The sequence below is a fragment of the Drosophila arizonae genome, chromosome 2 (genome assembly GCF_054131065.1).
Source record: "Drosophila arizonae isolate 15081-1271.41 chromosome 2, UAZ_ARI_1.0, whole genome shotgun sequence".
Classification (NCBI taxonomy): domain Eukaryota; kingdom Metazoa; phylum Arthropoda; class Insecta; order Diptera; family Drosophilidae; genus Drosophila; species Drosophila arizonae.
This window is the reverse complement of record NC_142922.1, coordinates 21,935,223-21,952,761: the sequence shown is the minus strand read 5'-3', so window position 1 is coordinate 21,952,761 and position 17,539 is coordinate 21,935,223. Positions and strand designations below refer to the sequence as shown.

The 17,539-nt window shown below is 41.3% G+C and overlaps 1 protein-coding gene across 5 annotated transcripts; it reads right to left on the bottom strand.

Annotated features, from left to right (window-relative positions):
• Positions 1-51: 51 nt before the first annotated feature.
• On the bottom strand, positions 52-17,463 carry orb (polyadenylation element binding protein orb). 5 transcript variants are annotated; one of them, XM_089476373.1, is made up of 10 exons: positions 17,343-17,463; positions 14,654-15,315; positions 4,966-5,170; positions 3,182-3,510; positions 2,690-2,826; positions 2,402-2,609; positions 1,511-2,349; positions 1,267-1,447; positions 808-1,193; positions 52-737 (listed from the first exon to the last, which is right to left on the bottom strand). In XM_089476373.1, exons 2-10 carry the CDS (start codon positions 14,669-14,671, stop codon positions 314-316), a joined length of 2,727 nt encoding a protein of 908 aa, XP_089332499.1. In that variant the 5' UTR covers positions 14,672-15,315; positions 17,343-17,463; the 3' UTR covers positions 52-313. The 5 variants fall into 5 exon arrangements, with proteins under 5 accessions (XP_089332499.1, XP_089332497.1, XP_089332498.1 ...); XM_089476371.1 differs by having other exon boundaries at positions 16,927-17,374; XM_089476372.1 differs by lacking the exon at positions 17,343-17,463 and adding an exon at positions 16,803-16,824.
• Positions 17,464-17,539: the final 76 nt, after the last annotated feature.

Here is a 17,539-nt window from a genome sequence, read left to right as displayed (position 1 = left end):
TTATGTGAGCAATAGTCGTGTGTATAGCCTAAAAGAAAAAGAATGTATATGTACATATACTTAATATCGTACCGTTTAAGTAAATACATCAAATAAATGAGTAACTTTACAAGATTCATTGTGATTGGGTGTGCAACACAAAAAATTTTCGTCCAAATCTGTCCATTCGGAAAGGTTAGCTTCCTGTTGCCTAAAAGTGCATAAATTTTGGTATCACTTAAAATTCAAAATTACATCCCATTATGAACATATATATGGAACTATTTAAAACGGCACGCTAAAAGTGCGCACAAAGTATAGGGGAGACACACACTTAAATCGTCGACTGGTGTTGGTGTTGCTGTTGCTGATATTTGTACAATGAATTGGCTGCAGAATTGTTGCTGCCTGCAGTTGACAAGAGATTCAAGTTGTTCGTCTGCTGATTAGCATGTTGCTGTAGCTGAATACGTTTCTGTTGCGACTGCTGCTGCTGCTGTTGCTGTTGCGACTGCTGCTGCTGCTGCTGCGAGTGCTGCTGTTGTTGCTGCTGCTGTTGGTTACTATGATGACCCAATTGCTGCAGCTTCTGTTCCATACTCAATCGATTGCTTGACGACGCTAATGAAATTGCAGATGATGACGCTGACGGTCCAATGCCAACCAGGGTTTGCGACTTTGAATTTCTTGTCAAAGGCTTGTGATTTTTGATAATTTCACAGCTGTGCTGCCATTGCCAACAGCTGCGGCAAAAGTAACTGCAATGGATATGCATAAGTCAATATCAGGAGCACTTAATGCAATTATGTATGGTTAATTCATATCTACCGAAAACAGGAAAGTTCCCGACAATAGTACGGCCCGTGTTGTACACCGCAAATTGAACATAGCGCATCTTCCAGATACGGATCTACCTGAACTTTCTTCGTAAATTTCGTGGTACGAATTTCAATGAAGGCTGCCGACACAGCCTTCATATACGAACGAAAGTTGCTGAAAGTCACACGCCCAGAGCCAATTGGGTATTTGTATTTATCTGTATCAATACCAGCATAGAGTACGCCATCAAACAGATCCTCCATGATTGTGGCCAATCCCTCGGCAGTTAGTTTACCGTGTAAGGCGCCCACGAAAACAGTTTTAGTGGGATCCAGCTTTTGAGAACTTGAACGCACATAGTTGGAATCAGCTATAATCCAAGGGATGACCTCCACCTGATTGCAATAGAATGATTAAAATAATGTAATATATAAAATATTCTGTTTTTCTTATATTAAGGCGACTAACATCTTTCGACTTGATACGCCGTGAGGAAATCTTGAAGAAATAATTGCTGCCACAGTGCGAATCATCAACTTGCAAGACGCAGGCGGAAAGCAAAGCCTTCACCTGCTTATCAGACTCGAATATAATGTAGACATATCCCTTAGGTTGTGCCGCCTGCTGTTCTTTGCCGGGCCACTCAACTCTGTAAATGAAATTGATTATAGATGTAATCACTCACTTAGATCATTAGATATTGTATGCTTACTTTATAGAACCAAAGGGTTTAAAGATTTGTATTAACGATTGTTCACTGATATCCCAAGGTATACCGCCTAAGAATACTTTGGGTGAGTAGTTCGACATGCGATGGGATCGTGGCGGCAGTTGGCCACTCCAAGTACATGTTGCTTCACATATTGCGGCCGAGTTCTTATAGAACTTGGCGACGCGATCCAGATGCCAATCATTGGCATTGCTAATGACACTTGGTGTCAAACCCACAGAGCTGCCTGTACCGCCAACCAGATTGCCCAAACTGGGTGCTGAAGAGTTGTTCAGACTGTTTGAGCTGCCGGCAGTTGGCAAATTGCTCGCATAGCTTTGTAACAGTTGATTCAGCAAAGGCATTTGTTGCGTTTGCGCCTGCAGCAACTTGAGCGTATTGATCCGCTGCAAATTCTGCAACTTGGCCAGCTCCATGTCCATTATTGAAAAGTTCTCTAGACTACACTGATTCAGGCAATCGTTGCTCAAATCGAAATTTTGTTGCGATCCACCTAACAGCTGCGACTCATAGTTGCGGTTTAGGTTGTTAAACTGCGGCTGTTGCTGTTGTTGTTGTTGCTGCTGATGATGGTGCTGGGCCTGTTGTTGTTGCAAGTGTTGCTGCTGCTGTTGTTGCAGCTGTTTCTGTTGTTGATGTTGCTGTTGCTGTTGTTGTTGTTGCAGCTGCTTTTGCTGCTGCTGCTGTTGCTGCTGCTGTTGCTGTTGCTGTTGCTGTTGCTGTTGCTGCTGCTGCTGTTGGTGCTGTTGCTGCTGTTGAAATTGATGTTGCTGATGTTGCTGTAAGGAAGCGAGCTTGTTGCTATTGACAGAGAGCAGATTCTGCAAAGAGAAATAGTTCAGAATCTAAATATCTCCTTAGAGCAACACTCACAATCATGTCCAACAAATTCGGCTCGTTAAAGGACTGATTGCTGTTCTGACTCTCCGGCGAATTGGAGCGCGTCGATGCATTCTGGATGTTCAGTCCGAGATTTCCGCTATTGCTGCCGCTCAAGTTGCTATAGCTGCTCTGCTGCTGATAAAGCATATTAATGGAATCTAGCGATAAGCCGTTGGCGCTGGAGGAGTTGCTGCTATCACTGCAAATATTATTGGTAATTATACAAGTATGTGCGATGGCTTAAAATAAATATATATTTAATTGGTGCCACTTCGTTACCTGACTAAAGGTGAACTGTGAAAGGAGCGATTGTAAATAGATGAAGGCGTACTTGGCGATAAGGGTGCAGAGCAATCGAAGCTGATGTTTGATCTTTGGAAAGCCTTAAGTGGGTTACTTTGTGCAACATTTTCAAACTAAGTTCGCCAATTCACCCGAAAAAGAAAGAAAAGAAATCAAATAAATTGAAAAATTCAAACACACACAGAGTCAGAGTCGGAGTTAGAGGGAGACAGAGATACACACACACACGACATTTAAATCAGTTAAAAATCATAAGAGGTTTAGTATACAGTCCAAGAGCGTTGGTTTATATTGAAAGAAATACAGAGAAAGAGAGAGAGAGAGAGAGAGAGAGGGGGAGAGAAAGAAAGAGCAAGCAACAAAGTTAGAGAATAGTTTTGGTTTTTCTGGTGCAAATTCGGTGCAATTACAAGATACAAGATACAGGTCGAAAAGAAGCTTGAGCACAGGTGTGCAATGAGAACTTACCTGAAAGTAATCAAAACTTGACTTGGTGCCTGGCGAGGCCGAGGACTGAGTTGAGCTAGGTGTCAGCGGTGCATAGGACACGGCAGTCGCCGACAATTGACCGCAATCGCCAGTGGCAGCGACAGCGGCAGCTGCAGCAGTCGCCGAATTGCCAAGTAGCAAGTTATTAACGCCGCTGCTGCTGCTGCTGCCGTTACCTCCGGCGCCGCTTGCAATGCCTGCTGCCGTTGTTGCTACTTTTGTTGGGGCTGGTGCTGTTGTTGCCTGGGCTGCGATTGCAGGGCCGCTGCCGCCACACAAACCAAGCAGATCGTTCAGTGTGATTGGATCTGCAATAAATTAAAAACGAAATGCATAGATATATATATATATATATATATATTGAGAGAGAGAGAGGGAGAGGGAGAGAGAGAAAGATACTTAAGGCATAAGTAAATATATGTATGCATATATATATGAGAATAATGTCAACAGTTATCGTTGACTTGGCGCAGCCATCAATAAATCAACCGGCAACTACTGGCAACAACTACAACTCTCAAGTCCAACACTGACCACTGCCGAAGTGCGCCTTCAAGCATTTTGCAAATATTCAAAGTGCTGCTGCTAATAAATTAGGCGCAACTATATGCTGTGTATATTCGATCCAATTGCAATCGAGTCTCGATGTTATGCGATATGATACGATACGATTTAATTTTTGCATTTTTTTTTCTTTTTTTTTTTTTTTTTTTTGGCACATTTAGCAACTTACTGCAATTGCACTGGGTTGCGTTGTTATTGTTGTTGTTATTGTTGTTGCTGTTGCTCGCATTATTGTCGTATGCCAAGTTCTGCCGGCCATCGCCATCACCAGCTGCCATCATGCCAAGGTTCTCGTCAATGGTAATGCTAGAAGATTTGGTTGCGCTGCTGCTGGTCTTGGTGCTGCCGCTGGTGTTGGAGGTGGTGGTGGCGCTGCTGTTGGTATTATTGCCGATAGTTTTGCCGTCATAGTTGATGCCAAATTCAAATGTCTCCTGCGTGGGCGACCCACTTGGCAGAGCGCTTGGCGTCTTTCTCATATATAGTTCCTCGATACCCAACATGGCCGCTAGTTTCTTCCTGTTCTGATGGTCTGGAATGCTGAAATGCTCAAATGCTTTGTTGCTCGGGTTACGTGTACTCCACACACGAAATTTGGTATTTAGGTATTTAAAATTTGACTATTACTTGAAAATTTATTGCGCTTCCTTTGCAAATGGCAATTGGGCGTGTACACTTATAATGCAATTTATACAAGGAACTTCGATCCTAGTTTAAACTACTTTAAACAAAATAAAGAATAATAATAATTTAACTATCGAAGGATATTTGTGTGCCGACTTCAAAAGGTAAAAAATGATTGAAATTTATACGTCCGTACGCCAGACTCCAAATAATGTTGACAAGAAAATGCCAGCAGTGCCAGTGTAAAACGACTTCACAATTACTAAAATAGTCTCTATACTATGACAATTACCCCAATGGCCACTCCAATAATACTGAATTCGAGAACGTAGCCTCAAAGCAATGGATTTTTGTAAAGATACTCTATATAGGGCATAGAGCTGTAGATTGAAGCAACTGACATACAGAGATCTTATACTTATAGTAGATACTGCTTACTCTGCTTGAATGATAATAGAGTAAGAGAGCACTTTATGTAGTTGTGAGTTGTTGTTGCAGTTGCATGATGAATGTTGCCATATACATATATATAGATTTCGTTTAACTTAGTCTATATAGTAACGTCTATAACGTACCATTTATGAATGATATAAACCCGTCGCTGGCATCGGCGCGCCTGGCCAATAGATCTTGCTGCTGCTGCTGCTGCTGCTGCTGTTGGTGTTGCTGATGCTGCTCCAGTATTGAGCTAATCGAATGCTTCTGCAGTAAATCACTGGCACTGGCGCCGCTCAAGGCACGCATATTGCCGCCGGCAGCGTTGCAATCAGGCGTCTCGTACTGCAAATATAAGAATTTGGATAGTAATAAAATTTTAGTTGCCATCTGTTGGCGGCATGCAACATTGATTGTGGCGAGCACATATTCATACACCCACACACACAGAGAAAGATATGCACACATGTACACAGTGCACTGTCATTAAAGTCAGCCCAATATTGTGGCAACTAATGAATCGTTTATCTTTAGCATTTCTTGCCACATGACGGCAGGCGACGCGTCGTTGCAACAACGTAGCCAAGTTGGCAAGACAACCACAAGCACTGGGACACCCACAAGCCAGCCGGCAGCTGGATGCACTGCCAACCACACACAGGCACAGTCCTAGCCACAGTAACAGGCATAGCAATAGTCTCTTTCCCCCCCGCACATCCCCCTCCCACCAGCCGCCAGCAGACATGCTCTCCGGCAGCAGCTCGACAAAAGCACACTCGAGCATTCGGCGCAATTAAAAGCGCATCAAGTGTCAGTGGAGCACACTTAAAAATGCCAAATTAGTGCAAATATTGTTATCAGGCACTCACCAAACAATTTAACGTAAAATGGCGTACAACTCATTACGTGGGGATTAATGCAGGACAGAGCAGCACCGACGCCACTTGCTTCAGCAAAAGGTAAAAGTCAACATTCAGCTGCTACAAGAATGCTCCACCATATGCGGATTACGTACAAGATGCATTTGCAGATGGTAAGCTTTCTCAATTGGCATTAGGTGAGAGCGGGATATTAAAATCAATTGCTACAAGATTTATAATCCATTGTGATTTACTAATATCTAGTATGAGTGCAAGTCAGAGTGGGATTAATGCTTTATCTGGGCTGCTAATTAAATTGGCAATATTTTAAGGGGTCCTTGACAAGGATATTAAACTCCATTGCTGAAAGACTTGTTTTATTCCTCACGATAATTATGCTATCATTAAATTTCCATTTCAGAATTTATAATTATTTCATTTAAAAGCTTCAAGTGCGCTTCTGCAAGCTCCTGCAAGCTTCTCTTGTTATCAACGTCTCTTTCAGAGCGTGTGTGGGGCAAGTTTTAAATGGAAGTCAACGGAGGCATACTTACTTTTTGTCAACTTGTCACAACTATATTAAGTACAAAACTTGCTATGGATTTAAAAATTGAATGACAACTTGATGAAGGTACGTGAAAAGTCGGAAATAGCAAGAACATCCACACACACTCGCAGGAAGCCCACACATACTGACGCATTCACATCACACACACACACACACACACACACACACACACACCCACATACGCCCACACACGCCCACAGTCAGTGGAAATGTAAGTCGATGGACAACCAGCTGAATGGCGACATTGTCGTTGCCTGTTGACACATTTACCATGGCATACGTATGGAGATTTCACAGTTTGTTTCCAGCCAGCGATAAAAACGGCGTCAATGAATGCAAATTACAAATAGTCTTCAAGATATTTTGTAATGTCGAGGCCACGCGTTTGCGTTTGTGTTTCCGCATTTGCGAAAGGCCGAAAGCCGAGAGGCTTTAGCCAAGTCAAAAGAGCCTAGTTAGGGTTACTTATGTACATTCATGTTGCACCCAACGAACAATGAATGCTCTTTAAACTAAAACGAAAGCAAGGGAAGCTCAAATGCAAATGGCATCCGAATTGGATGCTATATGGAGACACATTCAATAAACTTAGCCAAGAGCAAGGCCTAGTTAACGTACTCCTCGATCTAACAATAAACCCCACAAACTAGGAAATTGAATACGACAAAAAATCTTAACCACTTGCCACACACACACATACATATGTATATGTCTATCTATAAATATATGTGTGTGTGTATTGGAATGGGAGTCGCAACACACCCTGTGCCGGAGCATTTACTACAACCCAGAGACACATCCTGTCCGAGCACATTGCTATTGCCCTTTGTTTGTCTTTGACGTCAAGGATTTTTCAAATTTGATTCAATGGCGTTGCTTGTGGTGGCTTTTCCCAGTGCCCGACTCCTTGCCAATGACTGACTGCGTGCTTGCCTGCCTGCCTGCCTGCTGATTCTGATTCTGATTGTCCCATGTAGATATTTTCGAAATCTCGCCGCGCTCCTAGAGCATGGAGGCCAAGTAGCAGCCATCGAGCTGGCACTATAACTCAGTAGTTATTTATCCAGTGTCCATTCGACTTGGCTGCTGTACATTTGCTTGATGGTTTCATCTTCGCATTTCTTATTTTTCTCTCTTCTTTTTTGGCAACCGCTTGACTGGAACTGGAATGTTCTGGGCTGCATTTTAGTGCATATGTGCAGCACACACACACACAAGCATACATACGATAGATGCCCCAGACAGGGAAAATCGGGGGTCTCTGTTGGCTGTTTGAGAAAATTACAAGTTTCCGCTTTCAGAAGTCTTACAAATTATTATGTTTGCATCGTTTACAACACTTATTATATGTTGCTGCCCGCTGAGGCTGCTGCCCCAGGCCCAGTCCCCAGCTTGGTTATGTCTTGGCCTGGCCAAAAAGGGTTTGACATTAAAATTTGATGGCATGTAGTGATAAGCGCCCAATGAAGCTGCCCTCCTTGTTGTCCTTGCAGCTCAATGCAATTCGATTCGATACGTTGCGATGCCCTGCGATGCGATGCTACCCCCAGTGACCAGCAAAGCGCAAAAGGTTAATGCACAGTTGTAATTTTTTATGGTCGGTTACATGTTGCAAACTTGGGAACAGCGGCAGTCCATAAAGGATAAAAGTTATTGGCAAATACATTTGAATTTACTTTGCTTATAGAACGCTCAGCCACATAACATCTTAAATGCCCTCTTCAAGTGCAACTTCTTAAGTGAGTGATAATGCTTTGCATAACGAGCACTTAAGCTTGAAATATGAATATTTTGGGTTGGGTCCGACGTGTTGATAAGTAATAGAAACAAGCGAATGCATACGGGTTGTAAGCCACGCTTTAAGCCACATATTGCAATAGCTATCCTTATTATATACCAATCAACTCTTGAAAATAAGAATTTTAATAATTGAAATGGGACTTATTACGATACAATTTTAAATCGGAATCGATCTAGCCTTTAAGTGTCTTTATCGCGCAATGGAACTCTACGATACCGAACTGTAAAGGAGTTGTAGACTTTGACTACAAGACGGTCCTGTAATCAAGATCAATGTAAAATAATACAAGATAGAGTAACAATATCTTTATATATTGGTTCCCAGAGTCGATACAAATATAAAATACTCTACATTTTAAGTCCTCTCACACAAATAACAAATTTCTATATTCAACAATGATTATCGGGTATGTCCCTCTTACTGTAAAAGAACTATTTACTAATACAATTTCTGCTGATGCTCATTCAAAGATTACTATACAATTATTGTCAAGAAGTAAACTAAACATTTTAACCTCAGAGTTGTAGAACTCACACTTTTTGTTGACTGCCTTGTCTCCAACCAAAAAAAAAAGAATGTGCTTTCATTATAGTAAGTGGCAGTCGCTAACAATTGTGCAGCAGCAGCTCACCTGATATTTGATGACTTGCAAGCCGTTTTGTTATGACAGCCAGGCTGAGAAAAGCCCTCGTTGAAGCAGATCTGTCGCTTATCTCTGCTTTCAATATTGAGAAGGTGCGAGGCGACCGGCAACAATTGAGCGTTTAATATTGCAAATTAAAAAGCACAGCGCTGCAGTGCACACGCTTAGAGCACAAGGACATACTGCTACTCCATGCCGAGGAGCCAAGTTACAGGGCAACTGTGCCGTGACGTGCTGTGTTCTGCTGTGTTGTGTTGTGTTGGGCCTGGGCGAGGGCATGGGCGTGGGTGCAATCGATTGGATGGGATTCAAATGCCTGCAGGTCACACGAACACAATGCCAGGCCTAACGCAGTGGCAGTGGCACGTAATTGCAGTGCGCCTACAAGTATGCAGCATGCGCCCACACACCAGACAGCACTCTCGGGCTGCAACTGCAGCTGTTGTCTGGGCGTGTGTGAGTGTGTGTGTTTCTTTCGGTTTTGTGATTTTCCTAGAGATGCCATTGCCGGGGCAAATTAAATTGAGTTGCATGTTAAATGTTATTTCATCAGCGCCACTTGATTTGTGCCTTGACACGAAGTCGCTTAAACTATATGCTCCAGCACACACACATACACACACACACACTAACACACACACTCTCCCATAGACACAAACGCAGTTTAAGTGCAAAGCATTAAATGGTACTTTGAATGAACTATCAAACAGTTGCAGCTAACTCTGCCGCTGCTCCCGGCTCATGCATCCATTTCATAATAACAATATCGTAATTCAAGCAACTCTCTGACAGAGCTGCGTCCCGTTTACATGAACGTAGGACGCATTGCGCCCCATCCACCCAGCCGAGTACGCTGCAAACAAACGTGAAGCGAGCGTGGCGACATTTCAGTTTCAACGCCAACATTTCCGATGCCTGTGCGCTTTTGTTGCTGCTGCCGTTGTTATTGTTTCAGTGTGTTTCAGTGTGCGTCTGTGTGTGGGGCCTGAGTGGGGGTGGGTGAGAAAGACAGCGAAGAGAGGACAATTTTTTTAAAAACAGCCGTTAACAGGCATTCAATATAGTTATGTGTGTGTGTGTGTCTGTGGGTAAGCGTGTACGACTATTGTGTGTGTGTTTGTCTGTGTGTGCGTATGTGTGTGTGTCTGCTAAGTGGAAATAAAACACGCGCTTTTTGCGTACTGTATTATCTCTGTGAGTTGAGCTGCTTCGGATCGCGCACAACAGGGCGCATGATGCATATTTGCATACCCCACAAGATGTCGTACAAAGGCTATATTCGTTGCTTAGGTAGAGTAGAGTATGCTTAAAGAATGCATATCAATTATTTATCAATATATTACTAATTGGTCTAGAGTGAGGCCTCATTTATCTATCTATCAAATTATAAAATTTGATATCTGAATTATTCCTCTGTGGAATTAGTTATCCTTTAAAATATATATAATTTATTATATATAATTAAATAATATAATAATAATATAAATAAATAAATGATAGGCTATTTTTATTTTTTTAATTTCTATTTTCGCTCTCTTCCTAGTCTTTTGGAAGCCAAACTTTATTTAGATATTATTGCCTATATTTTTCTATAAGTTATCACAGCGCATCTATCAGTCAGGCATTCTGTCATGCGACATTCAGACTCTGCTTTTATTTATTTTTTTTAGTAGTAAACAAAAAGAAGAAAAGTTTTTCATGCCTATTTAAAAAGCAACAAACTCCGTTGTTGCATCGTGGCCTTTTATGGTTGGTTTTATTGTTTTTGTACTTCGCTGTTTTGCCTCTTGTTTTCTTTGACTGCACTTTTTTGCGCGTTTTTAATGATAACACACAACAGCATTGTTGTTAGCCACGCCCACGCCCCATGCATTAAGTGCTAGTTGGATGGGAGAAATGAGATGCGATGCGATGCGATGCGACGATGTCTGCGCTAAAGTAAATTCAATTGAATTTTTGAAATTTTTAATGCTAGCATCGCATATTGCACTGACTACGCCCAATTCACAGCCCAAACAGTCAGCCAACCAACCAACCAACCAGCCAGCCAGCCATCTATCTAGCAATCCAGCAATCCAAGAATCCCACGAACCTCAGGCACCCCACCGCAAAACGCGTCGCATTTTTTTATATCCCTTCTGGCTGGCGGCGGGCGTGTGATTTGCTTGCTATCGACATTTTAATGATGTGCCTCGGGGCGCTTTCGCTGCCATTGTGAGAGCTCCATGAGACGGACGTCTTGAATATTGCACGATACCGGGGAAGGAGCCCGGCTGGTGCAAGACATTCCAAGGCATTCCGCTGGCCAACGCCATAGTCGCTAAGCTGTCAGGCTGGCTGCCTTTTGTTAAAAAAAAAAAATAAAAAATAAAAAATAAACTCTGCCATATATATAGATATGTATATATTGTTATATATTTGTATGTATGTACATATATATAGTTGCAAGTGCAAATGCTTAGCGCAATGATTTGCTATTGAAATGATTTCTCATTCATTTCATTTCGTTTGAGTTTTCTTTTATAATGCCAATGATTTGCCTATCGGGCGTCTAGCGAGAAGGCTAATAACTGGCAATCGCAGCCAGAAATAAATAATAAAAGAAAGCATTTCGATTATAGTTGATTTTCAACTTAACGAAGGTGCTAATACCCAACAAAGTCGTTAAATAAAACACATCTAGGTGCGGGTGCCCGCTGAGGAGCTACCTTAAGGAATAGGCAGAATTGGAGTAAATGTTCATGTCAAGTGCTTTTTATTCTCTTGTAATTAAAAGCAAACTATTTATGAAACATATTTCAGGAAAACACAAATATTTATTTATACTTTAAAGTTAAAGAGAGTTGAAGAGATAGATGGATATACAAATTAGAAACTGCAGATTCTGAGCATTGATAAATATTTTTAAAGCTCCACCAGTATTTTAATTACAACCATTATTAGTGTTTACCGGTAACTAATATCAGCTCGAATGAAACTCCAAAACAAGTATGTACCATAATGAGTTCGGGGAAGTCACCTAGCTCTCATGCATTAAACATTTTCTGAGCTGTAGATAATAAGAAATTCTTTAGGCGCCCTGCTCTTTTTCCAGCCATTTTGTCGAACTACAAATATAAACTGTGTCACAGCGGGCAAAATGAACTTTTGCAAATAAAATGTTGTACAAACGACAAATGTACTTTATTTATAGGCGTTTTTAACAGCAGGCTAACGGCACATAAATAAAATATATTACATAAAATACATATAAATAAAGCGACGGGTGAAGGAAATGAAATAATATAAAGTATACGTCACAGTGGCACAGGAAGCATTACTGCACGAATCAGAGTTGGTATTTTAGACATTGCACACAAATATATGTATATATGTATAAACAAAATATGTTTATGTATATATGTATTCACGCATACATACATATATAAATAAATATGCATTTTTATATTAGGACAACAACAATGGCGTGCTGCGTCTTACCATCCCACAGACTGCAGCCGCCGTTCCCATCAATGGGAATGCCGCTTACACGACAAAATTGACATTTTGCATTTACTTACTTTTACTATACACTTTTTTTGCAGCCACAATAAAATGAGAAGAAAAATTGCATAATAACCCCTTTGAAATGGTCGGATTATCCTTAAATATTTGTGTAAACATTGTAACAAATGCACAGCCTCCATTGTAAGGCCGTGCCGCATCACAGCCCCAGCCCTCCCTCTCTCCGCACTGGCAACTCTCGGCCCTCCTTAAATGGCTGAATGATGAGCAATAGACGGGTCCCTTTACAGTCGACAATGAGTAACATTGTAGCTGGGCGTTTCGACTCGAATGACAGAGGAGGAGAATGCTGAACAGTTAGGTAGGCAGAAAGAGAGAGAGAGAGAGAGAGAGAGAGGGATAGAAAGAGATAGAGAAAGCGTTGAGACGCTTACGCATGCAACAATAGCAATGCAAATGGAGGCGGACAGAGACGTCTTACAGTGCAATCACACACACACACACACATAACTACACGCACCCACATAAACATATTGACAGGACTTTGGTATCGCTTAAGCATGACAGCAGCGAGTAACATGTGCGTAAGCCGTGCTGCTGCTCTACCATATTATAATGATTACATGTGTGTCACTTTACTAAGCGCTGCCAAGAAGGAAACACAACCAACGCCCCCGGGCGGAAGCCTTCGAGACAAGTGACAATTTGGGCGGACGGACTTACCACAAAATTGACTGAACTGACAAAATATGAGCTAAAATGACACTTTTTGAAGATATTCACAAAAGATAGAATCGGATATATGAATTGATATGACTTGGGGCTCAAACAACAGTTAATTTATCAATCTAAATAAATACAGAGCATATCACTTAAGCATATCAGCATAAAAATGACAAGGGTAAGAAGGAAACAAAGAGAGACAGAAAGAGAAAGAAAGAGAGAGAGAGAGAGAGGGAAACAGAGAGAGATAAAGACGAAAGGGAGATAGAGCGAGAGAGAGTAAGACAGAGATGCCTTAGTTGGGAGCGTAATTACTGTGTTTTAAAATAGCTCGAAACATCTAAAAACTCCAATTAAAAATTTAAAAATATATATATATATATATATATATTTTTTTAACTTTAAATCTAACAACATTTAGGTTTTATACAATAAAAATTTTGGTCATATATGTAAAAATAAAGAGTTATATGCTTAAATGATGTAGCTCGACGAACAGCTAAATGTAATTCAGGAATTTTAGCTGTTTTGTTTGGTTGAAAATTGTAGCCTTTTACCTTAACTATGGCAAAGCCAGTTCTTCGAGATAGAAGCCTTTAAGCCTAAATGTATTTTATAATAATTTTAGCTAAATCATCTTTTTTAATAGGTCCACAATACATAGACTCACACCTATTGTCCTACTGTATTCAAATTCTCATTGTAACTAATAGAAAAATCTGCTTTAATATAGAGGACAGAAAATTGCTCGTGGAAATATTTAATGTTCTTTCAATAAAAATGCTTGAAATAACTGCAGCTAGACATTTGTCAGTGCATTATGTCGAACACAATTCAATGCGCACGAGAACGTAATCTTCTTAAATGTTTTTTATTGAGACTGAGAATGTCAGAGGACGAACTGACAACTATCATAAAATAAGTTCCTAATGCAGTGTCGTTATAAATTTACAATTCAATTTGTTATACAGACATATATGTACTTGTTTTCCCTTTTTATATACATGTAGAAACCACAGAGAGAAGTTTAAGCTTTTAGCTGTCATAGTTTCTTGTTGCTTAATTTAATATTTTCATTTAAATGAATTAAAAATATATAAAAGCGCAGCAAATTAAATCACGCAACTATTTTGCGCAACAGAGAGTACAATTAAACGCCTTCCACACGTGCAAACCCACACACAGACACGACTGACAGACAGCTTAGATGAAGGCGTTGCACTGTCTAGCAGGCAGACACCACGAACAAACGCCGCAAGTTTAATCGAATTAAACTACTCATAATGTGCAACAGACAACAAGAGCCAGCTGCAGAGTGCGATGCGAAAAATCATGAAGAAGCAGGAGCCACAGCGGCAGCAACAGCAACAGCAGCAGGAGCAGCAGCAGTTGACACTGCATTGCCGTGAGGCGCATAAAGTTAAGCACTAATCTGATTAGGATCATCATCCCAGGCTCTACTGTCATAGGTACAATCAGTCAGTGGCTAAAAGTTGAGCCGATACGGCTGCCGTAGAGACACACAATCATACCAAGGTGCAAACCAAAAGCAACGGGGGAAAGGAGCGACAGCAGCTGCCGTTAGCATTTGCAGGGCGTGGAACCAGCTGATGCGCTCTGGTTCTCTTGCTCATCTGGGAGTTGTACGTGAGAGGCTCAATTACGGCTAACGCCACGCCATGCCCGTTCGGGCTGGGCGTGCGAATGGGTTTTATTATTATTTACATACCTGTTGCAGCAGGGGCATTGTTTTGAATAAAAATTCCAATTTCCACACTTGTATTTCACGTTGCCGTTAGTCCTGTCGTCGTGTGCGCTCCTTCTCGGCGTCGGCGTCGTCGTTGTTGCTGCTGTGGTCGCCTGTCGTCGGCTACACCATCGGCTGCCGGATAAGCTGACAAAGCGGCAAAACAGATGTCGCCACTTCCGTATGCTCGCACCTCTCCGCCCCTTGGCCTCGTGTTGTGCCGGCCAACGCAACAAAACAGCAAACAGCTCCAAGCTCCAAACGGCTTGCCTCACCACTTGCTCTCCGTTCGCTGACGTATGCTCTCGCTCTTTTACTCTCCCACTGTGGCCGCTCTCTGGGCATACGCTCAATGGTTTGTGCTGCGCAGCGAGTGTCCTCTATTTGAGCAATGTTCGACTCGATGATGCGGCTGCCCAAAAATGTTGTCTGGCGTGCCTCAGGCAAACATGTTTGCTGGCCAAAATGGTATGCTTAGCTTTTATAGTTGTTGCTATTGTTGTTGTTGTTGGTAATAAGGATTTGGCACCACTCGGCACCTCACTACGCAGACAGCAAGCAGATGCGGCGGCCGTTTCAGCTGACTCAAATAATCATCGATTCATTATTCCCTGTCAATGATGAAAATCTCGGGTTGCACCCTCCTGAAGTAAATGGTAAAGAAACAACAAACTTTTTATATTATCTACAGAATGGAATAGAAATTATAGCTTAAAATTAAAATTTGTTAATATATATTTAAGCTAATAAAAATAAATTTCATCTTAATATTCAATTGTGGTTATATATGATCGTTTAATATTAAAACTTGTATTTATAACTCTAAGATTCGCCTCTTTTATATATAGTTGATAACTGAAAACACAAGGTTTTTACAAATTGTATCATGCATTTTAAAAAATTCTTTTTGGAAATTTGGGAAGCAGCTTTTATAAACATTGCGTTGACTTTCCAGAAAAAAAGAACCTATATTTCGAAATTATTTATCAATTTCTTCCTTTTTATATGTTTAAATTGATTGAGAAAACTTCAAGCTTAGCTTAGCTACACCAGTTTCAATATTTACTGTATATTCGTAATAGGATTTAACGGTTTCTTTGATGCGTATAAGTCCCTAAGTCGGCAACAAGCACGCACACGCAACAACATAAACACACACACATACGCACGCATACACACAGCCACGCACACTATTCAACCATTCTAAATGAGCTCACTTAAGCGTTAAACGCTGTAAATCGATCAAGGCGTATCCCCGCAAACATAACTGTAATTAACCATTTTCCGTCATGCCCCCGTTTCGTAGTCAACGACAAGTTCTTTCCAAGTGCTTTCGTTCGAGCGACTGGTTCATAATTTTGTCGTTCACAGTAATTATTTTAATTTTTTTATTTCTCCTTTTTTGTATAGCTAAATGTGGTGATGGGCCAAAATGGACACGGCACTTAAAAGAGGAGAATCCTGTGCTATGCTGAGGACGCGTTGATGTCTATGTATATGTGCATGCGTCTCGGCCGTGTGCGTGTGCCAGCGGCTGTAATCCTTTTGAGAAACAGGAAGCGAAGCTATTATTAGAACCATAAATCAGCATGAAATGAGCAGAACGCCGCAGAGCCAACAACCAGCAACAGCAACAACGAGTGGAACGGAGCGCCAACGGAGCTTGGGTAGTTTTTGTTCTTGTTCTGCTAATGTTGTTGCTGTTGCTGTTGTCATTGACGTTGTTCTTGTTGCTATTGCCCGTGGTCCTCTCTGTGCGTATTCGTAGTTGTAAAAAGTGGTCGACTAGTAGGAGAGTGGTATTTGTTGTTGCTGGAGCTGCTGGGCAAATGACGTGAGTATGGTAAGGCGTGCGCGACGTAAAACACTCATGGAACAACGGAAAGTTGTAAAAAGACAGTGACGAGGACCGACGATTCCGACGCCACAACAACAGCAACAGCAATAACAACACAAAATCAACACGCACTATAAAAGGGCATTGAAGCTGCACTCGATGAGAGTATAACTGCATCCGAGACTCTGCACAATCCGGCGACTTAGATTTGCCCTTACAGCACTCCTCTGGGTACACTCTTTGCACACAACAACTATTAAATTTGCCGACTATTGCTGTGCCGGGCCCATTTACCTTTTTAAATATGCATACATATAAATGTACGCCTGTTTGTACACACGTAGAACGTTACAATTTCGCAAGTATGCCTGCACGCCTGTATATATGAATGAATGTGTTTATGTGAGTATTTACATACCCGAAATTGTAGTAGTAGCAGCTTATGTTTAGTTTGTTGCACGCGTCACTCACATAAATTTTTTTGAATTTAATTTTAATTTTACACGCGCATTCAGTTTTTGCCGTTCTACTGCATGCATGCAAAGCACATTTTTTTCTCACACTGTGCCATCCGGCTTTTAACCGTTACTTCAAGTTGTGTTGTGTGCTTTGCACGCGTTTTCGTTAATTTTACTATGCTACTGTTGTTGCTGTTGGTGTAGTTTGCAGTCTCTTTCTTTACACTTGTAAAAATAGACTACAAGATGAAGGCGTTTTTTGTATATTTTCTATTTTATTTTAAACAGCAACGAATAAAGAAGTGTTTTTATTTGCACTGCCTCTGGGCTCAACTTTTTCTTGTTGCCGCTCCAGCCAGAAATGCAATAACCTCACCTAACGAGCAATTGAAATACACTGAATCCTGCCGACGACAGATGCTGAGAGAGCGCAAACGAATCTCTATGTAGGTTGGCTGCTGCCCTAATCTCCATCTCCAACATCAAAATCAAGCGCAGGACAACATACAAGTTGCAAAGAGGTTCGTTAGGGCCATTGAACATTTAGAATTTGTTATTGGTTAAATTATTAAC